The sequence below is a fragment of the Rissa tridactyla genome, chromosome 2 (assembly GCF_028500815.1).
Source record: "Rissa tridactyla isolate bRisTri1 chromosome 2, bRisTri1.patW.cur.20221130, whole genome shotgun sequence".
Taxonomy (NCBI): domain Eukaryota; kingdom Metazoa; phylum Chordata; class Aves; order Charadriiformes; family Laridae; genus Rissa; species Rissa tridactyla.
The window spans coordinates 167,592,641-167,618,826 of NC_071467.1; the positions used below are offsets into that span (position 1 = coordinate 167,592,641).

A 26,186-nucleotide genomic window follows, 5' to 3' on the forward strand; every position below is an offset into this window, starting at 1 on the left:
TTAAACTTTCACCCTGAACGACTACTTTGTTTATGAAGCTGTAGCAAGACACCTCGCACAGCCGTGCTATCGCTAAATTCATCATTTACTGGTCGGGCTTGGCGCAAGGGCTCTTGTGCCAAGAGCAGTTTGTGTCCCTGCCGTGGCTGCCCGCGTCCGGCCTTCCCCACTGAGGCACCAGCCCGTGTTCGCTTGTGTTCTCCCACCTCCCCAGAGCTCAGACCTCCCCCCGGGTGAGGGGGGGAAGAGCTGAAAACGGCCATTTCCAATTCAGCACCTCATCGCCATCTTCCCATTCAAGGTGTTCAGTTTTGAGGGAAGCCAGCAAAATCTGATTTTTTATTTTTTTTTTTTTTTTTAAATGAGAAACAGTTCAAAGTTTATCCTTTCAGTGCTCGAGAGGATTAACAGCAGGTTTTAAGAAACAGTTTTTTAAATAAAAATAAAAATATCAGGTTAAAATTCTACATAAGGCACCTCCATCTCAGTATTTTTTTGACACAGATGCAACACCTCGGGGGGAGGCAGCCAAGCCCCGCGGAGCGTGGAGTCCTGCTCAAGAGCCCAGAGCTCCCAGGCTGCGGGGCTGTTCCCAGGCTGCATGCCCGGCCTGGGGAGCACTACTTCCACCAAGAAATTCCCGGGTGAGGAAGATGAGCTACGGCGATGGGCACGGCCCTGCTGCAGCGAGCGGCCGGCCTTACCCCGCAATCACTGAGCTGCTCCAAGGTTCAGTAGTTGGGTCTTAAGTGACATCAAGATCAGCAGCAAAGCAGTTTTAGGACCGGCGCTGTTGCGCCACGGAACCATGAAGTTGTAGGGCTGAGCTACAGGGTACAACAGCGGCCGAGGAAGCTCCTCTTCCCTCAAGAATTAATTCTATTTCCTGCCTTTCCCGGCAGGAGCCGCTTCTGCTACAGGAGAAGTGGCCACAGAGTCAAAGCCCCGGCAGCAGGAGCAGGGTCAGAACAGGCTCCCAGGATCGCCGGGCGCTTTTCTGGACACATTTGATGACGCTCCGACGCAGCCTCGGAGGGCGCAGGGCAGTAAATTGCTGCTGTGGGGGACCCTGGTGACAGCTTCGGCACCCGGCACTGCTGGGGATGGCCCCAGACAGCCCCATGCCGAATTACCCTCCGTTCCCAGCTCTCCCTACTTTGAAACACCAACTGCTCTAGAACCAGAGCAGCCGCTAAATTCAAATTACTATGAAATAAAGCAATCTAGGTTAAGAAAACGAGGTGGACATGATCTCTACGCACAATAAGCGATTTCCCCTTAGAGTTTCTTCAAGAGGCTTCCCACGGCGAAACCCGGGAGTTTGGCGAGGTGGGAACCTCTGGCTGTAATGAGCCGTTGCCCGTTTCACTTCCCCACGACGCATTTTGCTACTAAAACACCGAATCAAAGCTGCAGCTGAGAAAAATAATTAATAGACAACTCCCACCCCCTCCACTCCCCCCGCCACCCACCCCCCAACAGCAGGCTGCCCTTCAGCAGAAACAAGATTTAAGTACAACCCGGACGATTCAACTGCAGCGGTATGAGCTTCATTTGACTGTATTTAAATAAAATAAAGCATTTTAAAAAAAAAAAAACTGAAAACAAACCAGACACTAAAATACCCTCACTGCTTACACCACGTACCAGCCAAGCCCCACGTCAGTGGCACGCGACAGCCTCTCCCCCCACCCCCTGGGCAGAGCATCGGGCAGTTTGTGGATGTCACGGAAGACAAGAAGCCATTTCCTCGAAGCAGCAGAACGAGAGGATTGAGAAGAGTCAGCTCCCAGGTTGCTCGGTTTCAACCTGCAGCCACAAGTTCCAGGGTGTTCCCGGTGGGACAACAGACGAGGAGGGAGCCGGTACCTGATAACCACAAGCGAGGAACAGGGTCGTCTCCCTCCCACTGCAGCCTCCCCCCGACGATGGGCAGCCTTTGCGCGTCCAGTTCAGGCCTTAGAGCTTCTTCAGGCGACTGTAGAGTTCCCTTTTGCTCTTCTCACCAGCCCAGGTCCGGCTTTTGGTGCGGAATCTTTTCAAGTCTTCTTTAAAGTCCTCGTGGTGCATGGGGCGATAGCTCTGGGGCTCGCAGAAGCTCTGGGAGAAGAGAAGATGGTTTAACCTCAGTATGTTAACTTCTGAACACGAATCCAGGCTGGGCGGAGAATGGATGGAGAGCAGCCCTGAGGAGAAGGGCTCGGGGGTGCTGGGAAGGGGGGGGAAAAGCTGGCCATGGGCCGGCAACATGCGCTGGCAGCCCAGAAGCCCCCCGTAGCCTGGGCTGCATCCCCAGCAGCGTGGGCAGCAGGGCGAGGGGGGGATTCTGCCCCTCTGCTCCGCTCTGGGGAGACCCCCCTGCAGTGCTGCCTCCAGCGCTGGGGCCTCAGCACAGGAGAGACACGGAGCTGTTGGAGCGGGGCCAGAGGAGGCCCCGGAGATGCTGGGAGGGCTGGAGCCCCTCTGCTGTGGGGACAGGCTGAGAGAGCTGGGGGGGTTCAGCCTGGAGAAGAGAAGGCTCCGGGGAGACCTTCCAGCCCCTTCCAGTCCCTCAAGGGGCTCCAGGAAAGCTGGGGAGGGACTCTGGAGCAGGGAGGGGAGCCGTGGGACAAGGGGGAAGGGTTCTACACTGGAATAGGGGAGATTTAGGTGAGATATTGGGAAGAAAGTCTTGGCTGTGAGGGTGGTGAGCCCCTGGCCCAGGTTGCCCCGAGAAGCTGTGGCTGCCCCATCCCTGGAGGGGTTCAAGGGCAGGTTGGACAGGGCTTGGAGCAACCTGGGCTGGTGGGAGGTGTCCCTGCCCAGGGCAGGGGGTGCCACTGGATGTTCTGGAAAGGTCCCTTCCCACCAAACCAGTCTGTGATTCTATAAGTCGATGTCACAGGAGCGATGATCTCAGACTTGCCAACAGAACTTGGCAGCAACAATGTGAACAAATACCACCACCAGGACTAGAGCCCCCCACTCTCTGCAGGAGCGTCATACCAGATGCTGCTGAACAAAGGCAAGTGTTACTCGGATTACAGCTCCCTCAGAAGTGATAGCTGTTAAATGAAGGACTTTCAGCCCTGTGTACAGAGCGCTCACCCCAAATTTTCTGCCAGACATCAATACGCAAAGTCAGTCTGTGTAGTATTCACCTGGAAACAGCGCCGATGTACAGAACACTTGTCCCTGGGGGCCGGCAGCCCCTGGCTCACGCACCAGAGCGCGAAAGGCTGCCGTCGGCTGTTCCATGCTGCCACCTTGAGGCCCTCGGTCCTCCCACCTCGGCAGAGGATGGATAACCATAGGGCCGAAACAAAACCCAGGCATTCACTGCCACAGGGGAGCCAGGAGACCGCAGGGAGAGCCAAAAACCAGGAGAGCACTCACTGCCGTGAACATCGGCATCCCCTACGGCAGCCCAAACGCTGGGAGACCCAACATCCCACTGGGAAACAGCACGCAGCCCCAGCCAGCCGGCCACAGGAAGGCCAAACCTCTCACATCTCTCTGAAAACGCACCAAGTGACAGAAGAGGAAGGTAATCTAGGAGATATCTAAAGCACAAGGGCCTGAGAGGGACCAAAGTGACAGTCCGTCCACCGTCTGGTTTGTGTCAGAGCAGCAGGAAGAACTAGGTGGGGAGAGAGAGCACGGCCACTGAAACGCTGAAGCAGCAGAAGCCAAGCGATACGAGAAACGCCATCCTCGCAGCACTGCGAAGAGAGCTGCTGGGCAGTTTTTACTTTCCTTTTCTGAATCAGAGGCTGAAAACTCAAAGCTCGAGTTTTTCAGCGTTGCTATTTTAGTGCCATATGAGACTTCAGGTTTCCATTTGTTATACGGCAATTACTGTCAAGCCTCCCCGCTCTCCCAGTCCTTGCAGGCTGAGCAGTCTTAAATTCCTTTCTCCAAATGACATTTTGAACTCCTACTTGGTATAAAAGGGCAGAAACCAGTTTTATATTTTACTCAAGACAAGCGGAAAAAACCTTGCAGCCACGGCAGCAAGACAGCTCTGAAGTAGGGAATAGGCTCAGAGAAGCGAGGACAACCTCACTGCCAGATTGTACCAGCGCAGGACAGCACTGTGAAACAGAGCAGGAAAAGCTACCCCTGCAAAAAAAATACACCAAAGAGAAGTCCGATTGATTACATCGGTATTATTTATCTATCGTTCCTTCTGAGCGTGAAAGCGCTGAATTTAAGAGACCGTTACTTACACGGCATCTTGAGAAGAAGTCCTTGTAACCCCCCTTCAGGACATAGAGCTCTGGGTAATGGAGGTTGGGGTATTCGTTACCCAGCCTGTCCCGCTCTCTCACAAACCGGCACCTGTCGCAGGAAAAGATCCTCTGTTAAATCTCACGTTCAACAAATAACACATTAAAAGAGCGCTCACTCAAAACTTCCCGTTCCTTGGATTATGGAAGTGAGCCGCTGCCCGTCAGGAGCAGGTGGACAAGCCACGCTGGCTGCAAAGCTGCGGCTAACTGGTTTTCTCTTTCCATCTCTAAGCATTCCAGCCCAACTTCAACTGGTCGCTTACATCATGGGTCGTGTCACCTCCCTGCCAGGTGACAGCCAACACCTACTCACGATACACCGCGTATGACGTAGCGGGCCAGCACAGTAACTGGTGCCCACCCTGAAAGCTCTGCCCTCAATTGGCACAGCAGGAAGGTCTTAGTGGGGGGAGCGTGGGGTAACTCACATTCGAGGACCCCGCTCTGAAGAAAACTCGCAGTGGAAGACGATTATCACTCGTTTGTTCTCCGACGGCTGGATTGGCTTCTTCAGCAAGTAGTCTTCCACGTCCTCCTCCATGTGTAGGTTTACAGCGCCCTGTGAAGGCAGAGTCATGCCCGAGCACAGGCGGTGAGTGGAGGAGAACAATTACAAACCCATCAGACTTCCACGCAAGCCGTTTGCTCATCTTACTTCCCTACGGGAGCTCTGGGAACCCTCTCCAGCCGTTGGGAAGGCAGCTTCAGACCCAACAGAACATCGCAGACAGCCTAACGCTGACGCTGGGGGACCTGGACCTGGTCCAGACGGACATTTCAACAGCTGTCGGTTGGGGCTCCTTGGGTTTCCCTCCCCACCTCGCTGTGTTTGAGGGGGCAGGCCAGCTTGCACAAGCAGACGACTTCAAAAATCAGTCATGTTTCACACAGCCAGTTGTTCTTTGAGGTCTCTGGTTTAAATGAAGTTTAATATTCCAATTTCAGCTTCCCTAGATATCAGGGTGCTGGACACCGAGTGTCTTACATCCTCCTCTGGAACCACCTCCCTGTTTGCCACCCAGGCCACCTCTTTTGCTTAAGGAAAGCAGAATGTTCCCTCTCTTGAGGGAAAAGTCACTTTATGACCCAAGTGCGAGCTCAGGGTCCTGAGACTCACGCAGTGCATAGGTGTGACAGGATCCCGGACACCCGTGGGGCACTCGGGCACCTCAGCAATAACAAATCCACACAGCCTGGGGTACTCGATAGTAAAGAGCGGCTCAACATGGTGCCAAGGGACCCCAGGTTGCAACTTTGACAACTCTACACTGCTCTTACCTTGATGTGTCCTCCTTCGTACTCATACGGGTATCTACAATCAATTATCACACATTCCTTGATGAAGCTCGCGAACTTCCCAGTCAGCACAGACACAATCTAAGGAGGGAAAAAAAAAAAGTTCAGTTATTTCGGGATGTTTTTGTGTTGTTCCCCCTTCCCAGTAAAGGATGTTTCTTACTGTCCCTGGAGCACATACCATTTCTGAGTCGATGTATTTTAAATCTTGATGTTTCCCATCGACAGTGTGGAATAAATAACCCTACAAGACAGACAGCGTTTAATTGAGAAAATTCCAAGAAGCGAGCCAAATAGACGATGGCACAGCGCGCAGCAGTTAATTTTGTAACACAGATACTTGGTTGAGAAGAATCTCTTCAGCAAAGCTCAAGAGTTAAAACTAAGAATTCTAAAATTCAGGGACAGAGTTGTGTGGCTCCTATACTGAAGGGATTTTGTAGATCTTTTTGAGTAACCTCAAATGAATCGCTTTGTGTCTACCCTATGATAGCACCCTTCTCACTGACAGCCTTTCCTAGTCCTTTGACTATGTACTTTAACAGTAGGGAGTGCTTTACTCGGGCTGGACATCTCTACCAAGAGAGGCCATTAAAACACTTGAATTAACACTTGACCGTTAAATCCCTTGAATTACCTTTGAGAAGTCACCGATAAGGTCTCTCTGGTCACTGTCCAAAATGCTTTCGATCTCTGCGGTGGAGGATTGTGTCTTTACCATTTTCAAACTCTAGGGGAGCAGAGGTTAGAGATCAAGGCCGAGCACCGGCAGCAGAGAGACCCTTTAACATAACAGAAAACTCTGAAATCCTGAACTACGACTCCCCCAGCTTCCCCTTTGGATTAAGGCAAAATTCAGGCTCAAGAGCAGCAACTATTGCACCAGCTCCCCCTGACCTCCTGCACTACGCATTGAAGCTGCAGTTTTGCTAGGTCAGCAATTCACCTGGAAAAGCGCTCTCACTAACCATCATAAACTAGACACCTATATTAGATCCCCTCCTAATCAATTCTTTGTTACAAAATTGGATGCCAAGCCACCAACCGTTGAGTCCTCAGAAGGTGTTCCAGGCAGGCTTTTCCTCTTCTTGCTTTTCCCTGGAGAATTCTCTTCCTGGGACCTCTCCATCCTTTTCTGGGGGGTTCTTCCGACAGCAGCAGGCAGAGATGAAGAGCCAAACAACTGGCGGCGTTTGGCCTACGAGGAAGGAAAGAAGTTACAAGTTGTCTAGCAAAGATTTAGCTCAGAAACTAAGCAAGCCTCAGACTTTGAGACATCTTTACAAGACGCCGCTGCGCAGCACCAGCAGGACATAAATATGGTCATCTAAATTCAGGACCTATGTTTCCAGTAACACTTGGTTTCTTGCTGCGCGGACGGGATGAGCTTGGAGCACCATAAGCAAAATGATGTGCTCGCAGAGTGCTTTATACCAATTAGCAGACAATCTATCAGCAGATTAAGGAGCTTTTTGCTGGAGTCTAAACTCCCTTCGCAGTCTGTTATCAGAAGATTGGGCTCGAGGCATTCCAGGTAAGGCTATGCAAAACGTATTCAAGATACATCAGCAAGGATCTGATAAGGGAAGTCAAGATCATCTTGTATTTATGAAGTGTTTTTGTAAAAACAAAAGCTAACGCCTGTATACAAACATAATGAGTATTGTTTCACGCTGACAAAGCCTTCCAGGTAAACAGGCACCAGAGACAGCCGAATACTGAAGGGGGTTTATGCCGTATCTTGTTTTGCTGTTGTTATGAGGGATATAGGAGCAGAGACAGTGTGATCACTTGTCCCAGTAGCGAGAACGGCTGCCAGAACAAAGTCCCCTTCTCTGTTCTGTTGTGCTCTCCCAGAACACTCACCCGATTGTCCGTTTTCCTCATGACTAGCGGCGCAGTCCAGAGGCTCGACACATCAGATGGCATCTCCTCATCGTTCTGCGAAAAAAAGAAAGTGCGTTCTCATCTATTTCACCGTGGGCAGAGACTGTAAATATCTACAGCTTCTGCACAGCTCGGGCAAACGTTCCAGTTGAATTCAGCTGTCAGAGCAGTTTTAGGAATTTAACTCAATTACTAGTCCCATACTCAATGAAATAATGGAACTAAGTCGAGACAGATAGGAGGAGGTAGGTTATATCAATTCATTGCCCAATTAACAATGACGGTCCTCCAAAGCTTTAAGCATTTCAAATTCAGTTAAAAACAGTCTTCTATTTAAGCGGCTCAAAAGCAAATATCACCTCTAGCTCTTACAACAAGTTTAAAAAAAAACAAAAACAACAAACCAGCCAACTGTTCAAATAATTCTCTCTAGTAACGCAGTTCCCATCTGCCAATAGGAACAGCAGCAATTCTTAAACTAACTGCTGTTCACACCCCCAGTAAATCCCTGCTGTCTGCACTAGGAAACACCACATATAAGATGGAGACACCGAAATGCAAGAATTGAAAAAGATTACGACAGCTCAGCTCCCAGGATTCCCTCGTACTTAGCTTTTTGCAGTTCGACTCGCCACGCTGACTTCTGCTAGAATATACGTGCCTCACAGACACACGGAGTTGGCAGACAAGTAACATCAGAGTGAGCTGATTTTGAGATGCCCATCGCATTTCCTTTGTACCTACCTTCAAATCTTGCTCATCTAACAGCTCTAGGAATCCATCATCATCCTCGCTTTCAGAGGATGCCAGAGAAGACTGCTGCGGGAAAGCTGGCCTGTAGTTCTCTTGTTCACCCAGGGGTAACTGAGACAAGACAGTTAGTTTTAACAACGTTTCATCTCTTTACTGCTTGATGCTGTAACCACAGAGACAATGCCCTGCCTCTCCCTGCGCTACAGAAAACACAGTGGTCGTTCCACCACCTTGAATACACTGACTTGAGCAAACCCTGAACTTGAGTTCCAATAATTCTATTTGATGCCTACAACAGCAGAGCGCTTCATCAGCCTGGTTAAGCCATAATCCTCTTCTCTGGAAGAAGCTACCCAGCAAAGGTGCTGGACACCTGTTGACACCAGCATTTCTCCATGGCGGGGGTCAACAGGAACAAGAACTAATAGGAACTCCGCAGTTGATAAGCCCAAGATCAGGAGCACCAAGCAGGATGAAGGACTACCAGATTCAAGGAGCGGAGACAAGACTTGTCCCCACCACCCAGCTCTGTTTCTGTGCAAGGACCCATCATGGTTTTTTTTCAGTTGCTTTTTCTAAGCAATAGAATATGAATAAGGTAAGTATTTTCTTCCTGGATGTCACATCTGGGCAGGAGATCCCCTTGCATCTACACAGCTTGTTTCTTTGTTCCAAAAGCCTCTGCCTCGATGTAAGTTTCTACTTTATCGATAGTGAAAACAATTTCAAACTATCTATCTCCCTCTATTCCACATCCATGTCCGCACCCCCTTGACTTACTGCAGCATAACCTCATCTTTCACAGACTACAGAACAAGCCACATTTCAAACTTCTAGCCATCTCACCAGCCAAAAGGTGAAGACAGTTTTCTTATCTGGCAGATAAAAAAAAAAAAACCCCAACATATCTATTTGGCACGTGAATAGCGGTGATTAATAGCACTTCCTCAGAACCCTGATGCAATTTTTCTTCCTCCCAGGCAGCAGGTATGGAGCAGACTGGGTGAGAATTAGTTGCAAAGAACACAGTAGCGCTTACTGTCTGAGCTGGAGACGAATTCTGCCTCGGTCCAGGAACACCTTTTCCATCACGGGAACGGACGTGCGCAGAACAACGAGAAGCTGGTTTGGTTGGCTTCTTAAACTCAAATGATTCCTGAATTAAGAAGAAGCAAAGTGATCGTTTTACCAAAATTACAAGCTGCTTACATTACTAGGATCATTTCATCTTTTTCTTTTTTCGAAGCTACCTGACATTTTGGATTTGAGTTCCCAGCTACTAACAGGAATAGTCTGAAGGTGAGTGTTTTCAAATTAAAGGTGTTACAATAGCGATTCATTTAACATAATCAAGCTTTCATCCTCTTGATATCACCTATATGCGTAAGGCTTTTCTGTTTCTTATGCGAGTCAACTTCTCAAGTCATTTTTAAGGCAGCCAAGGCTGAACCTTGGTGAACAGAATTACATCTGTTGCTTGGTGACGGGCATCTTCTCCTGACACCCGCTCTTCTGTAGCGACCTGTCGGAGTCCTTCCAATGGGATTTCCAGCAGCAAGGCCTTTGAGACCAAGCAGGCAGAAGGAGTTTTGTGCTGCTGAGGAACCAGAGCTCCCCACGCCAGCAGTGGAGAGAGATGAGGTGATCTATCTAAACAGCTTTCTGGAGGCACCCCTCGTAGCTATCTGAAGCTGGCAGCGTGAACACACCTCCCCTTGCCACAGCCTGAAGGGAGTCAGGTTCAGTAGCAGGAAAGTAGAGCTGCACAATCAAAGTCTTCCAAGTTTTTATTAACCTATAATCAATTTGCAGTCGCTGTCGCACTTCCCTGCCAGTTCCCCTAAGCTAAGCTATGCAAAACCGTGTTATGTCTGAACTACAGCCTGGCACAGAGTAGAAGCAGCCCTTTCCTCCACTTCCAATGCTGGAGCGGGGGGGGCTAATTCAGCTTCCTCGGCTTTGCCTCTTACACTGCATCATTGCGGGCTACAGAAAGCAACACTTACATTCTCCTTATTTTCATCTTGTTCCAACAGTTGAAAAGAATCACTCTCCAGAGAATCGGAATGATTTCTCTTCAGAGCAGGGCTGGATCCCAGGAGGCTTTGCTACAACATTCACACAAAAGTGCCAGTTCAGTATCGTGCAATATAGTCTTTGCACAATGACATTTTAAGCAAAACAAGGGTTAATAAAGACTGTAAGGTCTCCGATTTTCAAATTGGTGCAAACTATGTGCAGGAGTCTCTTATGCTGACATCTGGGTGCAGGTACCAAAATGCTTCAACTGCATTAGTGACAAAGCCACATCACTGACATTTCACACCAACTCAAATGAGACTTCTAGTTTACAAGCTGTAATTTTGACAGCTTTCATTAAGTACCACAGCAGCTGTTCTTGAAGACAGAAAATTAACAAGTTATGGAATGTATCCAACTAAAAAACACTTAACATGCTAAATCCTTTAACATTTATATAATATCAATACCACTTACTGGCAGTGAATGGATTCTTCTGAAAGGCATCCGAAGGCTACGATGAAAAAAGAACCAAGATGTATTTCAACATTTTGTTTTAAAAGACAGCAATGCGAGTAGAACTCACTCCCCACCCCCCCCAATAAAACTCCATGAGCTACAACAGTCACTGACAAAGAAGTTAAAATAGAATTATACTTACTTCAGTCTGCTGGATTCAAGAATTGCTTTCTCAAACCTAAAAGCAAGTGAGATGCCCTAGAGTTAGCACCAAAGGATAGCACCCTAAAAATCAACCTGGTATTTAAGTCATGAAGTGTTACGCTAAGCAGAAGCCAACATGCTTCTTGATGACACTTTTGTCTTTCTCAAAAGCTATTTATAGCCAGCTTATCCCATCCTAGTTTTTGAAACACTAGCTAGACTTCTCCCCCTCCTTTCCTTAAACTCTTTTCAGCATTGTTTAAACAAGAAGCTCAGTTGAAAGAAGAAAAGCTCAGTAAATCAGGGACCAAGGGCATCTGCCCGCCATCCCTGGGGATAAGAATATCGGGGAAAAAAATAATCTAATTGAGTGGCAAATCCAAAGCTCAGAGCAGCAGCCTCAGACTCCTGGCAAGGTGCCAACGTCATACTCAAACAGTCTGGTTGGTACAACACATTAACTCAGACCCAAGAGTCGTTACGTACTCTGGGACGCGGACAAGACAGAAAGCCTAGCGTCTCAAGCTGCCGAGCACTACAGCCCACACTTCTCGAAGCTGAAGAGAGAAGAGCCCACTGCATGCATGCCAGCAAAGGAAAAGCCACATCAAGCCTCTCATTAGCCTACGTTTGTTAATGGCGCAACGTGAAATGCCAGAAGTCAGGCTTAGCATACGGTTACATACGTTTCCTCCATGATATCGTTTGAGGTTGCAGGACCAGGCGAATCCAAGGCACAACCTGCAGAGGAGAGACAGCATTTTCTACCGAGTAGTACCTAGGAAACGCAAAGTATTGGACACAGCTACAGATTTCCTCGGAAAGACCCTGAGCTCGGACAGGAAACTAATGCCGAAAGTCCTGTCTGCAGCCTCACCTCAGTGCAGAAGTAAATAACAGAGTGTAGAAGTAAATAAGAGTTGCAGATACTCCATACCATTGGTTTCAGCCATAGATAATCAAATGTTAGTGCTTGCGGAAAACTAAGAGTAATTAAAAGAAACACCCCTAGCCCTGCCTAGAATGTCATATAGAACATGTTCTGCTACCATAGAACATGGAACACATCTGGCTTATTCGCTCACACACACAACTTAGTCCTTTAGGGTTTTTAAGCCAGGTTTTTAGTTACACCACTCCCCAGGAAGACATTTTGTGCTCATTACAAAAATAGTCAAAAGGCCCTTCTTAATGCATGCTAGTGTGCTAGAAATAACAGCAAGCACTCCATAATCACAAACCAAGCGAAACATTACAGCTACATAGCATTTAAGTACTGTCAAATACAAAGCTTACTGAAACGCAGATTCCCCAAGGAGTTTTTGTATTGTGGTGGTATTCACAAGCCTTAGTGACAGGCCAAGGGCTTCCCAGAACACTCTCTACACCATTATGACAAGACTTGTTGCTACTTCAGTGACTGTGATCTAAACAAACAACTACAAAGAATTAATTTGACTAACACGACAGGTAGTGGTCTTGGCACAGCAGAAGCCTTAATCATGAGTGTTTTGTAAGCACTTAAGGCCTGCTTTGGAGACAGGGGGTGGGGGGGAAAAGGAAAACGCCAAGAAAGTGAAGATGTAGCAAGCTTGGTTATTCTATCCTGCTCTGTGGTGTGTGAGCTGTACTCATGTTTTAGCGGTTCCTTTGAAGGCTGGAAGTACCAAGCACAGTAAGACTGATGCATAACTTCAGGCAGAGACACTGATTTCCATCGCTGGGCTCCCCTGATACTACAAGTTGTCGGGTAATAGCTTATTTCATTTTCACTGATAAAGCATCTCATCTAAAAAAAAAAAAAAACAACTTCTAGGCAAGTATCAGTACTAAGAAACAGCTCCCCATGTTTCAGATAAACAATCAGCTCATATTAACAAAAAGCCACAAAAACCCCACAAAAGAGACCCTGCTCAAGGGCCTCGATTCAAGCATGCGGAGCAGGTTAGCACAGTTTGGGTTTAAAAGAGAGAAACCACACGGTGACAACTTGCTTTCATCAAAGTTATCACCCTCAGAAACTCAAATCGGTCCCATTCAGAGCCAAATACAGATATGCAGCAGACCCTAACAATGAAGAATGGAACACTATCTCCCCATTTTCCAGCCCCAACACACAACAATAAACTCTCACAAGCCAATATCTGCAAGACACCACAGACGAGGGAATGGTGGGAACCCAATTCACCGGTGAAGCCTATCTTGGGCTATCTTTAGCAGCCTTCATCTTCAGCCGTCTCTACTGCAAGAAAGGCTGATGCACTCACGATAAGGCGTTGACCTACCGCCATGTACAGAGCAGAACATCAAGGCAATCAGAAAATGGCAGTGATAAACATCATGCTGCAGTACAAAGCCTGACAGGTCAGCAACCACGTCCTAACAGCCATCCCAAGAAAAAAGGAAAAAGCCATCTCTGTCAGAGTCCCCCTGTGGGGGCAGAACCAGTTTTTCCTTCTAGTTCTACAGTTAACATACTCCAGGACGATTAAAGCAAAATAAAAAACCACCCATCCACAACCCAAACCACGAACTGCAGAAGCTTGCCGAGCGATGGCTTGCCTGCCTCCCTCCTTTGAAGAGCAAGCACAAGGATGAGAAGCGGCTGCAGGGATTGCAGGCAGGCGATAGCTCTCTGTCCAAACCCTGGCAGCCTCTTGCAGTGGAAGCCGTGTAAAGATACAATGCTCTTCATTTCTTACCTGTTATTTATTACTTGAGAAAGCCATACCTGAGTCTGTTGATTCCGATGACACTGTTCTTTGTAAACCATTAGCATTCTTGTTTTCCAGATCTTGCTCAGCGTTTTCATGCTGACTGTAAAGGAAGTTTGGTATTTGTTTTAAATGCTCGTTGAAGTGAGAAATACGATATAGGAGTGCCTGAACGTAGATATACAGCACAGGTAATCACAACCTAAAACCCCTATCATTGGCCAAGTGAAAGGATTCCAGCCTGGCAATCCTGCAGAATGCAGACTCTCATGCTCTGCATGCTGTTGAGCACACGGACAATTCCACCCACAAATATCCTCAGATCTAATACCTACAGGGACCTAAGCTTCAGATTTTGGTTTCTTTAAACCTGCACACACAGTGCTGATAATGTTAGAAGTTAGGCTTCCGAAACAGAGACGGAAAGAGGGTCATTTAAGACAATAATTATCCTGGTTGCCTTTCTGGTCACCTCACACCCAATTACCAAGCTTTTCTCCATGACACACTAACCACAAGGGTTTTCCTTTAAAAATCATGATTTAGAGCCTGTCCTGAGCTTGTGCCTTCACAAATGAAGGTCCTAACATAACAATATGACAGACTTTGCAATAAAACTTTACGACTAAAACTAATTTAAGTGTGCAATAGGTTATTGGTGCCTGGAATCACATTACCACCTCCCAAACTATTCTCTAGAAACATCTATATCGGAGCCCCGTCACCCTTCTTGGGACTGCAACTCTCTCTTCAGCAGCAACTCACTTAATTATTGTTTTGCATAGAAGAATTACCAAACTTCTAACTCAAACTCATTTTTATAAGCAGTTAGCTCTCAAATTTTGTCTTATCAACTAAGGAGGTTCTTCTCTGCCCACATAACCGTTGGATCACTCTAAATCATTCTGCAGGGGAAGGGGCTTGAGGCATCCAGAGCCTGACGGGGTAAGACCAGTCCCTGGTGCGTATGCAAGTACAAACACCACTCTGCGAGCAGGTAGGGACCCCGGAGGCAAGCTCTCCTGCGCAGCTGCAGAGCCACATCAGACACACGTTCGTTTCATACGTGGGCAGGGATCACAGTAGCTTCAATACAGAGACATATGCATATTATGTAGCCTTACTCTATATTACCTTAAATAAGGGAAAAACAACTTGAGTGCGGCTCCTCCATCACATGGGTTAATTAAAAAAAAAATGTGCCAGGGTGCAAGCTAGGGCTACAAACTCAAAGGACAGACTAATGAGCACAGAGGGGACTGGTGCAAATCGTTTGCAGGAATTCCAGGAATCTGAAGGAGGGAAGGATCATAAAGAAAGCAGGTGATTACAGAAATGAGAATAATATAAAAAAAAAGGCAACCAAAGGGCAAATACCAGGAGGGTCAACAAGACTACAAGACTAGAGTGGGCCAGGGCAAAACAGGAACCATACAAGAGACAAACTGTAGAGGTAAGAATAATGAGATTAAAGGAGTGAGAGACTAGTAACAGCAAAATTGGATCGAGCAACTGCATGGCTGGAGTTACAGGGAGAGAGGAGAAGCAGAGCCCAGAGACTGCCGCAATTTCCATATGTGAAAGAGTAAAGAGGAGGGGTGTGCAGGAAGGTTAAAGGAGTTGGGTCACAGGAAAGAGGCAATGGGTGGCAGCGAGGAGCAAGAACAGAGCTGAGATGATGCAGCTCATGTGGGATGAAAGGCAGGAAGGATGGGCACAAAGGTAGCAGCATTAATTTGTGGGAGAGGGGAAAGCACTCAGTCCTGGAGCCAGGCACAGGGAATGACTGAGGAGCGAGGTAGGTGCCCAGAGCAGAACCAGGGGAAGATGGTGGCACAACGTGATGGGACACCACCAGGGGAAGACGGCCCACAGCGCAGGAGCCACCATCACATGTGGGCAGAGGACAGGACCGGGGTGGGGGCGGGGTGGCCTAATCTCGGGGCTCCCTAGGGATAAAGGGGCGGCAGGGCAGGGGGATATCGTGGGGTGTGTGTGGCCTCGGTGTTAAGGCAGGGATTGCGTGTGGTGGTGCTTGGAAGGAGAGGATGCAGCATGAGGTCCTCCAGGCCTCAATTCGGGGGGGCGGGGGGAAGATTAAGAGCTCCTCAAGGCCTCAACTCGGGGGGGTGGGGAGGGAAGAGAAGAGATCCACGAGGCCTCACTTTTTTTCTTGGTGAGGGTAGATGAGGTCCCCGAGGCCTTGCAGCTGGGGGCGGGGGGGTAGAAGACCTCCTTGAGGTCTTGTTGGTGGGGGGTAGGAGAATAGCTCCTCAGGGCCTCGCGGGGGGGGGTGGTGGGCCTCCCCCAGGCCTCGCTTAGGACCCGGGATCGGGGGGGAAGAGGCCCTCGAAACCCCACATGGGGCAGGGCGGGGCGGGGGGGGGGGGGGGGAGAAGGGGGGAAGGAGAAGAACAACTCCTTGAGGCCTTCCTTTTTTTTTTTTTTTTTTTTTTGTGGGGGAGAGGGGGGAAGCTCCCCCAGGCTTCGCTTAGGATCGGGGATGGGGGATGAAGAGGCTCTCGAAGCCCCGTATTGGGGGGGGGAGGGAAGTGGGGGGGGGGGGGCATTAGGCCTCGCTTGGGGTCCGCGTAGAGGTGGGAGAGGCCCTCAAGGCCTCACATGGCGTAGGGATTCCCTTAGGCCTCGCTTGGGTTCCTGAGGGGAAGAAGGGGTGGAATAGGCCCTCAGGAGGAAGGGGGGGGTGCCCGGGGGCAGCACACTGACCGTCGTCCCAGCTGCTCCATGGTGAGGCGGAGGTCAGAAACCGGAGAGAGGTCATCGGGAAAAAGAGACTTGACGACGGCGGGTGAAGCGGCAGAAGCCGGGGAGAGCAGGAGGAGGCGACGGCGGCGGTAAGCACCGCACGGTGTAGGATCCATGGAGCCGAGCCCGCTCGCCGCCGTCCTCCTGTCAGCGCCTCCCGCGCCGCTCTGACCCCAGCCGCTACCCGTCGCCCCGCTCCGAAGCTGGCGCCAAACCTCCCCTCAGCCAATCAAAACAGGGGGCGGGCGCTTTTCCTCAACTCTCCCCGCCCACCCCGCTCGTCCCGACCAGTAGGAACGGCGGCGGGAGCCTCACGCCCCGCCTCCGGCTGTTGCTTGACGTGGCTCCTGGCCAATAGAGAAGCCAGCCAATAGGGCCCTTCAAGTAGCATGGGCGCCCAAAGGGGAACTACATTTCCCAGCACGCAACGCGGAGGGCAAAACGCGTTTGACGCGTTGCCCCCTCCGCGTTGCGTGCTGGGAAATGTAGTCCCCGCATCACTGAGGCCCCTCCTTTCCCGCCCCGGGCCTGATGGGAAAAGGGTAAAAACTGGGAAAGATGAAGGGAAAAAGGACACCAACTCAGCAGGTTATGGCGCCTCGGAGCCCTCCGCGCGTCATTTCTCCTCAAGCGAGCTCTTGGTGAGAAGAAGGAACGAGCAGCACCACCCGAAAAGCAGCAGCCGTTTTTGTGAGGTGGGCGACGAAGAAGGCGGCTGCGCGTATCCCGGCTGCACTGGGATGGGGCTCATGGAGCCATGGCACTTATGAAACTGGAGCGGGAGAACGCCTTGAATGCATCCCAAGCTCGTATCAGTGTGCGAGCTACAGAAAGCAGTGCCATTAGGCCGCTCGTGTCCTCTACCTTCAAGAGACCGCGATATTCACCCAGGTGCTGCTACTTGCTTTTAAAAAATGGACACACGCCCCGCTTTTCAGAGGACCCACGACCTTGCCTTTTCCCTGCCCTGTCCCCTGCCTACAGTCCAGGATGGAGGCAGCAATGGCTGTGCTGGGGAAAGGAGGGGACCTCCCTGCGTGGGTCGTCCCACGGGCCAGCACGGTTGTGGACACCAGAGGTGCGGGAGGAGCAAGTCCCAGCGCCAGAACACACAGTCCCATTTTACAGGTGGAAAAACAGACACTGTGAAGTGCTCGGGACGCGCAGCATGGCTCCGGCTGGTCGTACGTCTTCTCCTCACATCAGGGTTTGCAGATCTCTTGCTGCTGAGCCCAGTCCCTGGCAGATGCTCTCTGCCGGACTTCAATAAAGGAACCTTCAATAAAGGTTTCAGAGGCTGCTGTCTCTGGCTGCAGGGCTGCTCTTGGGTCCAGTGTTCTCAGCCTGATGCAGAGATGTAAAGACCTGGTCAGGGGATCCCACGCCTCCAGGGCATGAGCCGTGTCCCTCTGCCTGGACCCTGCCACCCACCAGGTTCACATGATGCTCCCCGTTCCTGGATTAGGCAAGGTGGCGTTTGCTCCCTCTCTGACCACCCAGGATCTCAAAGATCCCCATCACACCCCCATCACCCTTCCAGCCTGGAGAGGCTCGGGCTGTGCCCTCACTCCAGCTCTCAGATCGGCCCTGTCCCCTCCCTGAACATTTTCCTCTCAAGCAACAGTTTTTACAGTTTTACATGAGAAGTTAGCACTGCTATTATCAGCTCGGTGGCTCCACCCCGAGCTCCTGGATGTGGGGGTGGCTGCGTCCCCATGCTGCCCACAACACAGCACACCACACCGAGCCAAAGCAAGCCATGCAGCGCTGCCAAAGACCAGCATGCGCAATCACAGCATCTTCCCTGCCTCTCTCCGGCTTATTTGTGCATGTCCTCAGTGCTCACAGGGACAGGTGGGACATCGTCGCTGTGATATCAGGCCAGGGATACCAGCATGCAGACACTCCCAGGCAGGACAACACATCTTTAATGCTCCAAGGGACTCAGCAGGAGGAGATGCAGCAATGTGCAGAGGGGATCCAGCCCAGGCAGAGCTGCAGTGAGTTTGCAATGCAATGCTCTGCCATTCCCACATCTCTTGACTGCTCAGCTAGCCACAGGCACAGGCAGGGGACCGGGAGGCATCCAAGCCCATCAGGCACAGAGTTGGATGTAGGTTTCTTGTGACCAAAGCCAAAAGTATGGGAAGACCTTCTCGGTGAAGGAGGCCTTGAGCTGCAAGATCTGCATCATGTTCTCTGCGTTGTAGAAGGTCACTTGGCCCGCTTCGTAGTCCAGGTGGACCCTGATTCTCCGGGGCTCTTCCTTCAGTGCCAGTGAGGTGGGGGGCATGTGTAACGCTGTGTATTTGCGATCCCAGTCCCGCCGCAAGGCCCAGATCTTCCCCATGGCCATGCTGAGCGAGTCCTTCCTTTGCACGGACTCCACAGCCACCCCTACGGCCCAGCTGTCTCCATCCCCTACCTCCAGCTCCCAGTAATGCCTCCCAGCCGTGAAACCCTGGCAGCCCAGGACGCTGGAGCTGCCCATGAATCTCTTGGGGGTGTCGGGGAGGTCTTCCTGTCCGTCTCCCAGGCGCACGGTTTTGCGGTCCTTCGAGAGGATCAGGAACGGGCTTGCCGTCTCCGGGTCCAGCGTCACCTTCACTGATGCACAACAGAGAGAAACATCAGTCTGTTGCCCGCTGAGGAGCGAACCAGCACATCTCCTCCTCTTCCACGGGGCTGGGATGTGTCCTGTGAGCACAGCGGGCGCTCGTGCCCTGCAAGCGCATAGAGGCAGCACCCACAGCCCCCTCAGGCCACATGGGACATGGGGCACAGGGTCCTCGTTGCCACCAGGACCCACGGGCGAAGCAATGCTCCTTGACGCAGGACTGACCCAGGCAGCGTCCCCATGCACAGGGGACAGACACAACGGACTTTGCTACTCCTCCACTGGATATCACGGGGTCTAAGTGTGATGGGGCTGCTGCCAGGCGGGGTGGGGGGAGCAATGTATCCCCCTGGGTGCAAGGAAGCGTTGCCTGCAAGGCAGCAGTGGTGCCAGGCCAGTCCCTGCTCCAGTGATGAGTGCTCACCAAAGGGAATATCAACTCCTAATCCGACTCTGCCGAGTAATCTCACTCCAGAGTCGGAGCTAGCCATTCATGTGGGATGTTCTGCTGCCATCCTGCGGCCATCCCACAAGGTCACAGAGTTGTCACCACACAGTGCCGCCACCCCAGGCCCTCTGCTAAGCCCACTCCTCCAGGGCCCCGGCTCACAGTGGGGACCACAGCGTGGGGGAAACTGAGGCACGCTCATCTTGTGCATCAGGTCCCTCATCCAGAAAACTGAGAGGGCAGAGACCGGCCTCAGCACAAAAAGCACCAGCCAGCTCTAAACCACGCCATGCTGCCAGGACTGCACGGACCCCAGGCATCTACAAAAGGATTTCTGATCTGCGCCTAAGTGCCAGCTCAAAATGTGTACAGCCCCTTTGCTTAACTAGTCACGGTCTTCTGGCTAAAGAAGATAAATTCTCCAGAGACAGGGAAGCCAAGGGCCTCGCGCTGTCCCGACCCTCATTTGGTGTTAGAGGACAGTGTCGCTGGGTGTTGCCTGGCATGGGGATGGACCTGGATTTTTATAGCAGGCCCAACCAAAACAAAGGGACCTGAATTTAGATGCGGTGCAAGCCCATCTCTGCCCCAAGGATAGAAGGAAACTCATTCTGGAAAGCTTTTCTCCCTCGTTTGTGCCCAGCAGCTCCAGAAACTTACCCTTTTCTCTGTCCATCTCTCTCAGCAGGTTCACTAGAGGAAAGAAAGGAAGATGCATGAGTCTCTCTCCTCTTGCGGCATCTTTCCTGCTCCCTATCGGGCTAGCAAGCCAGACGTGGAGCCTACTCCCCAGCTCCCGCAGCCCCTGGCTCCAGCAAAAGCCTAGCTCGGAGACGGGTCCTGTCTGTAGCAGACGTATTTCGCTCCCAAAGCCCGGGCAGAGGGACCAGGCAGTGAGGATCTCCCGCTGCGGCCAAGCCCAGGGGAAGGACAGCATGGGGACAGCAGTGCCTGAGGCCCGGACACTGACTACACAGCAAGGTGTCACTCACCGCTTCTTTGCTTTACCTTTGAATTTGGCCACTGTACCCACGACCAGTTGGCTCATCTCAGAGAGGTTCTTAATGGTCCTCTGCAGCTCCGGGGAAACTGGTTCCGGGATCGGGGCCTTCGCCACCTCGCAGCTGGGGGTAAACAACATGGACAGGAGCTCTGACCCCAGCAGCCAGCCAACACCCGGGGCCAGGAGGGAAGTGGGGGGACAATTCCCTACAGCATCAGAACTCGGGGGAGCTGTGTCCCAGCTATCGGCATGGGAACCCCATCTTTAATGGAGCTGCAACAACGTCTGCCTCCAGAGAAATCCCAAATACTCGGCAGGGCGAAGCCCCCTCCCCCCAGCTGCTGCTGTTCGGCCGCCTACAGCATTCCCAAACCTCTGCCCACGGGAGGAGAGCGACGCTGAGCCCGTTTCGTACCTGCTCAGGGTTTTGTCAACATCCTGGAAGAGAGAAAACACCAGGTCAGCTCTGGCACTGCCGAGAAGGACCACAATCCCCAGGGCAGTGAGTTACAATCGCTCCCCTGCTGCATGACGCAGGGTATTGGGGACTGGGGGGGGTCACTCCACTCTCCTGGGGACTCTCCAGTGACTCACTCACCCAAATCCTGGCCTTCCCTCAGCTCATGCTGCAGGCCCAGACTCACACCAGCCACACCACGCAACGCAGTGTCACAGCCTGGCCGCCAGCACGCTGGCCGGCACCGTGCCACCCTTCACTCCCAGGCTTTGGGCTGCAGGGGCAGCGGGATGCAGAGGGTGCCAGGTGGGTGCCCCCAGCCTCGCCGGGTGTCACAGCGCCCGTGTGGGTGACGCAGCCCTCACCATAAGGAATTCGACCACCGGCTGGTCACGTTTCTTCTCTATCTCTGCAACCAGCGTGTCCAGCAATGATTTCCTCTTCGAAACGCTGGAAACGTATTCGCAAAGCTCCGTGGTGAGCTCGTCGTGTGCCTGGTCAAGCTGGGCCAGCAGGACACCCTCCTGCTCCCGCAGGAACTGCTGCAGCTCCCTGAAGGTGTCCCGCAGCCTCTGCCGCTCCGAGGCCACCTTCTCCTGCAAGGTACCCACGCGGAGGCCCCTGAGCCAGCCCGTCCTCCAGCCGCCTCCGTGCAGGCATGGGGACCCCGTGCTGCGGAGAGCGGGACAAGGATCATGGGGAAAAGGAGGAGAGGTTTTGGGGATGAAAAACTGGGAGAGTGGAGGGCGGGGAGAGAGGTGGCAAGTCTGGGTATTGAGGGAGCCAAGATGACAGTGAAGTCTGAATGGGAGCAGGGTGGAAGAAGGATAGATGGGATGGAGAGGGGAGGAGAGAGAAAATAGTGTTGTTATGGAAAAGGATATTAATATATATGGAGAGAGGGAAACATGGGATGCACCCGTGAAGACGAGGCAGGGGTAAGCAGGCAAGGGCAGGGCGTGCGCAGGGAGAGAGAAACACATACCAGCAGGACATTGCTTTGCTTTTCTCCTTCGGGCTTAAATTCTTCTTTCTCTTTTCGTAGAAAAACCAGGTTGGTCTGGAGTGTCTCCTGGGGAAAAGAAAAAAAAAAAAAATGAAAGAAAGAAAGAAAAAAAGCATATTTGGCGCTTTTGGCGTTACGTTAGTGAGAAGATGTCACCAAACAGCCGTTGTGGGGACAATACGGCTGTGCAGGGTCACTGGGGTGGGTTCTGAGCCGTCACCCGCCTCTCTCCAAGCCTGCGTTACAGCCAGGCCGGGGAGATCCCCACGCGCAGCTGCTTTGGCCAGAAACATTTCTGGAATAGCTTCGTGGGAGCTTTCAGGGAAAACCCTGAAGTTTGTGGTTTGGGTTTTTGGTGGTTTGTTGTTTTTTGGTTTTTTTTTTCTTTCAATTAGGAAAAACAACTTTTGGTGTTGGAAGTGGGATTTGTGGGAAGAGGTTTGCAGTGACAGCAGCACTGTGTCTCAGACGCACTCCATAAATTTGCTAAAGTATTAAAAAAAAAACCCCTCCCGCTCCTCCAAGCCATGCCCTGCTGCAGAGCGAGCTGCTGGTCGGGGGGGGACCCCAGCCTGCATCTTTTGGGGACACCATGTCCTCTGCAGCCCCAGCCCCATCCCTGGGGACATACAGGGCACTAGGGACCTTGCAGGGCCACAGAGGGGTGAGCATCGAGAGGGACCTGTGCCCCTGGATGGGCTGGGGGGGGTGGCGATGGGCAGCGGGAGCCACGGGACAACCAGCAGCCCCAGCAGGGTGGCGGGGACATGACACCCCAGCCCACGGCCTGATGGGGACCCCAAGCCACGGCCAGATGAGGACCCTAACCTGTATCCAGATGGGGACCCCAGCCAGCAGCTGGATGGGGACCCAAATCTGTGGCTGGACAGGGACCCCGACCTGTGCCCCGAGGGGACCTCAGCCCATGTGCAGAGGGACTCAGATCCATGCCTGGAGGGGACCCCAATCTGTGCCCTGAGGGGGATCCTGGATCTGTGCCCCGAGGGGACACCATCCCGTGTTCACCGGTGCCCCCAAGCTGTGCCCTGAGGGGGACCCTCAGATCTGTGCCCCAGGGGAACCCCAGCCTGTGCCCCAGGGGTGACCCTGACCTGTGCCTGGAAGGGACCCCACATCCATGCCCAGAGGGACCCCAGTCCATGCCCAGAGGGGACCCCAGCCCGTGTTCAGAGGGGACCCAGATCCATGCCTGGAAAAGACACCCAGATTGTGCCCAGAGGGGACCTCAGCCTATGCCCAGAATAGACCCCAACCTGTGCCCCAGGGGGACCCCACTCCATGAATGGAGGGAGACCCCAGCCCACGTTCAGAGGAGACCCAGATTCATGCCTAAAGGGGACTCCAGACTTGTGCCTGGAGGGGACCCCTGCCCATGCCCAGAGGGGACCCCAGCCTGTGCCCTGAGGGGACGCAGACCTGTTCCTGGAGGGGACCCCCAGACCTGTGGCCAGTGAAGACCCCAGCCCATGCCCTGAGGGAAGCCCATCCTGTGCCCCGGGGGACTCTGACCTGTGCCCTGAGGGGACCCCAGCCCACGTGCAGAGGGGACCCCGACCTGGAAGGACCCCCAGATCCGTGCCCAGAGGGAACCCCAGCCCATGCCTGGAGGGAGGCCCAACCTGGGCCCCTGGGGGACACCGGCCCGTATTCAGAGGGGACCCCAACCTGTGCCTGGGAGGGACCCCAGATCCATGATTAGAGGGAACCCCAACCCATGCCCGGAGGGAACCCCAACCTGTCCCCCGGGGGGACCCCAGCCCATGCCTGGCAGGTGCCCTGCCCTGTGCCCCGGGGGGATCCCACCCGCGTCCCCCCAGCACCCCCGCCCGCCCCCGGGCTGCCACCCAGCCCGTTCCCGAGGCCCCCCAGAGCCCCCCGTCTGCCCCCTACCCGCAGCTGCCGGGCGGCCTCCTCGGCGGGGCGGGCGCGGTGCTGCCGGTGCGGGGGCTCCTCCCGGCACAGCGGGCACAGGGGCCGCCGGCAGCTCTCGCAGAAGAGGCTCAGTGCCTCGCCGTGGGTCTGGCAACGGGGCTGCCGGGCCTCGTCGCCCAGAGCCTCCGCCAGCCCGGCCACCGCCGCCAGCGAGCGGTTGGGCCGCAGGGAACCAGGGGCCACGGTGGCGCGGCACTGGGGGCAGGCGGCGGGGCGCGGGGGTTTGCCCAGCACCGCTTCCAGGCAGGGCCGGCAGAAGCTGTGGCCGCACTCGGTGAGGACGGGCTGGGAGAAGAGCTCCAGGCAGATGGGGCAAGTGGCCTCGGCCTGCAGGTCGTCGCCCAGGGCCAGCAGGGCCCGCGCCATAGCTGCCGCCGAGCGGCGTTTCCCGGAACGGGGCGGGGGGGTGGGGGAAGGCGGAGGGGGGTGTGTTTGTGTGTGTGTGTCTGCGCGCGGCTGTCACAGAACCGGGGATTAGAAATCATAGAACGGTTAGAGCCGGAAGGGACCTTAAAGCCCCCCCAGTGCCACCCCCTGCCCTGGGCAGGGACACCTCCCACCAGCCCAGGTTGCTCCAAGCCCCGTCCAACCTGCCCTTGAACCCCTCCAGGGATGGGGCAGCCACAGCTTCTCTGGGCACCCTGGGCCAGGGGCTCACCACCCTCACAGCCAACAATTTCTGCCTCACATCTCATCTCAGTCTCCCCTCTGTCAGTGGAAAACCCTTCCCCCTCGTCCCATGGCTCCCTGATCTCCCTGCGGGGCTGGAGCCCCTCTGCTGTGGGGACAGGCTGAGAGAGCTGGGGGGGTTCAGCCTGGAGAAGAGAAGGCTCCGGGGAGACCTTGGAGCCCCTTCCAGTCCCTCAAGGGGCTCCAGGAAAGCTGGGGAGGGACTCTGGAGCAGGGAGGGGAGCCATGGGACGAGGGGGAAGGGTTTTCCACTGACAGAGGGGAGACTGAGATGAGATCCCAGGGAGAAATTTTTCACGTGTGCCTTTGCATTGGTGCGCACACAAGCGTGCGCGTGCATATGTGTTGGCGTGTGCATGTGTGTGCACGACTATATGCATGTGCGTTGGCATGTACGTGTATGTCAGCGCATCTCTGTGCACACGTGTGCATACCTGTAGCCATGTGCGTTGGGGGGGGTGTTTGCGTACTTGTGTGCCTTTGCATGGGCACGTGCATGCGTGCATGTGTGTGCATGCATGCACATGCATCTATGTGCACATGCATGTTGTATGCATGCGTGCGTGTGTGCACACGGATCTGTGTGTACATGTACCTGTGCATGACCTGTGTGTACTTGTACCTATGGATGCATGTGTGTATATCCCCGCAGATGTGCTTGTGTGTTGACACATGCATGTATGTGGGTGTGAGTTTGCATGTTCGTGTACGCCTGTGTGTGAATGTGTGTGCGCGTCTGTGTGTACTGATGTGCCTGTGCACGTACGTGCGTGCGTGTGTGTACGCATGTGCACATGGGCGCAGCTGGCTGTACTTGTGTCTGCGTGCCTCTGCCCGTGCGTGCACGCGTGCGGTGCGCGGGTGTGCGTGGTGTGTACAGGTATGTGTGGGCATGTGCAGCTGTGAATGGTTTTGCACATGTGTGCCTGCATGTGGGTGCACATCTGTGTGTGTCTGTGTGTACATGCGTGCGTGTGTGTGTGTGCATTTGTGTGTGTGTGCGTGCATGAGTGCACCCTCAGTAAGTTTGCAGATGACACCGATCTAGGTGGGAGTGTTGATCTGCTCGAGGGTAGGAAGGCTCTCCAGAGGGCCCTGGACAGGCTGGATCCATGGGCCAAGGCCAACTGTAGGAGGTTTAATAAGGCCAAGTGCCGGGTCCTGCATTTCGGTCACAACAACCCCAAGCAACGCTACGGGCTTGGGGCAGAGTGGCTGGAAAGCTGCCCGGCAGAAAAGGACCTGGGGGTGCTGGTGGACGGCCAGCTTGACAGGAGCCAGCAGTGTGCCCAGGTGGCCAAGAAGGCCAACAGCATTCTGGCTTGTATCAGGAACAGCGTGGCCAGCAGGAGCAGGGAAGGGATGGTGCCCCTGTACTGGGCACTGGTGAGGCCTCACCTCGAGCGCTGTGTTCAGTTCTGGGCCCCTCTGTACAAGAGGGACGTTGAGGTGCTGGAGCGTGTCCAGAGGAGAGCGACCAGGCTGGGGAGGGCTCTGGAGACCAGGGCATCTGAGGAGAGGCTGAGGGAGCTGGGCATGTTTAGCTTGGAGAAGAGGAGGCTGAGGGGAGACCTCCTTGCCCTCTACAACTCCCTGAAAGGAGGGTGCAGAGAGGTGGGGGTTGGCCTCTTCTCCCAGGGGAA

At 53.2% G+C, this 26,186-nt stretch overlaps 2 protein-coding genes across 2 annotated transcripts; both read right to left on the minus strand.

Annotated features, from left to right (window-relative positions):
- Positions 1 to 1,534: 1,534 nt before the first annotated feature.
- On the minus strand, positions 1,535 to 18,287 carry CDC25A (cell division cycle 25A). Its single transcript, XM_054189506.1, has 17 exons — positions 18,216 to 18,287; positions 16,331 to 17,713; positions 13,621 to 13,706; positions 11,576 to 11,630; positions 10,888 to 10,923; positions 10,704 to 10,740; positions 10,214 to 10,315; positions 9,247 to 9,363; positions 8,199 to 8,318; positions 7,434 to 7,508; positions 6,613 to 6,765; positions 6,205 to 6,297; positions 5,749 to 5,811; positions 5,550 to 5,648; positions 4,700 to 4,830; positions 4,209 to 4,320; positions 1,535 to 2,100 (listed from the first exon to the last, which is right to left on the minus strand). Exons 2-17 carry the CDS (start codon positions 16,483 to 16,485, stop codon positions 1,960 to 1,962), a joined length of 1,575 nt encoding a protein of 524 aa, XP_054045481.1. The 5' UTR covers positions 16,486 to 17,713; positions 18,216 to 18,287; the 3' UTR covers positions 1,535 to 1,959.
- LOC128904793 (E3 ubiquitin-protein ligase TRIM7-like) lies at positions 18,280 to 24,242 on the minus strand. Its single transcript, XM_054189517.1, has 7 exons — positions 23,812 to 24,242; positions 21,880 to 21,966; positions 21,260 to 21,490; positions 20,853 to 20,875; positions 20,443 to 20,558; positions 20,095 to 20,127; positions 18,280 to 18,976 (listed from the first exon to the last, which is right to left on the minus strand). Exons 1-7 carry the CDS (start codon positions 24,217 to 24,219, stop codon positions 18,465 to 18,467), a joined length of 1,410 nt encoding a protein of 469 aa, XP_054045492.1. The 5' UTR covers positions 24,220 to 24,242; the 3' UTR covers positions 18,280 to 18,464.
- Between the last annotated feature and the right edge of the window lie 1,944 nt (positions 24,243 to 26,186).

Coding starts and splice junctions, on each gene's coding strand:
- CDC25A (XM_054189506.1), bottom strand. CDS start 16,485: ATGGATCCTACACCGTGCGGTGCTTACCGCCGCCGTCGCCTCCTCCTG. Junction 6,298..6,612: donor CACCTTCTGAGGACTCAACG/GTTGGTGGCTTG, acceptor CTGCTCCCCTAG/AGTTTGAAAATGGTAAAGAC. Junction 4,831..5,549: donor ACGAAGGAGGACACATCAAG/GTAAGAGCAGTG, acceptor CTGCCTTCACAG/GGCGCTGTAAACCTACACAT.
- LOC128904793 (XM_054189517.1), bottom strand. CDS start 24,219: ATGGCGCGGGCCCTGCTGGCCCTGGGCGACGACCTGCAGGCCGAGGCC. Junction 20,128..20,442: donor TACAGTGGCCAAATTCAAAG/GTAAAGCAAAGA, acceptor TCTTTCCTCTAG/TGAACCTGCTGAGAGAGATG. Junction 18,977..20,094: donor AGAGATGGACAGAGAAAAGG/GTAAGTTTCTGG, acceptor GTTGTGCATCAG/TGAAGGTGACGCTGGACCCG.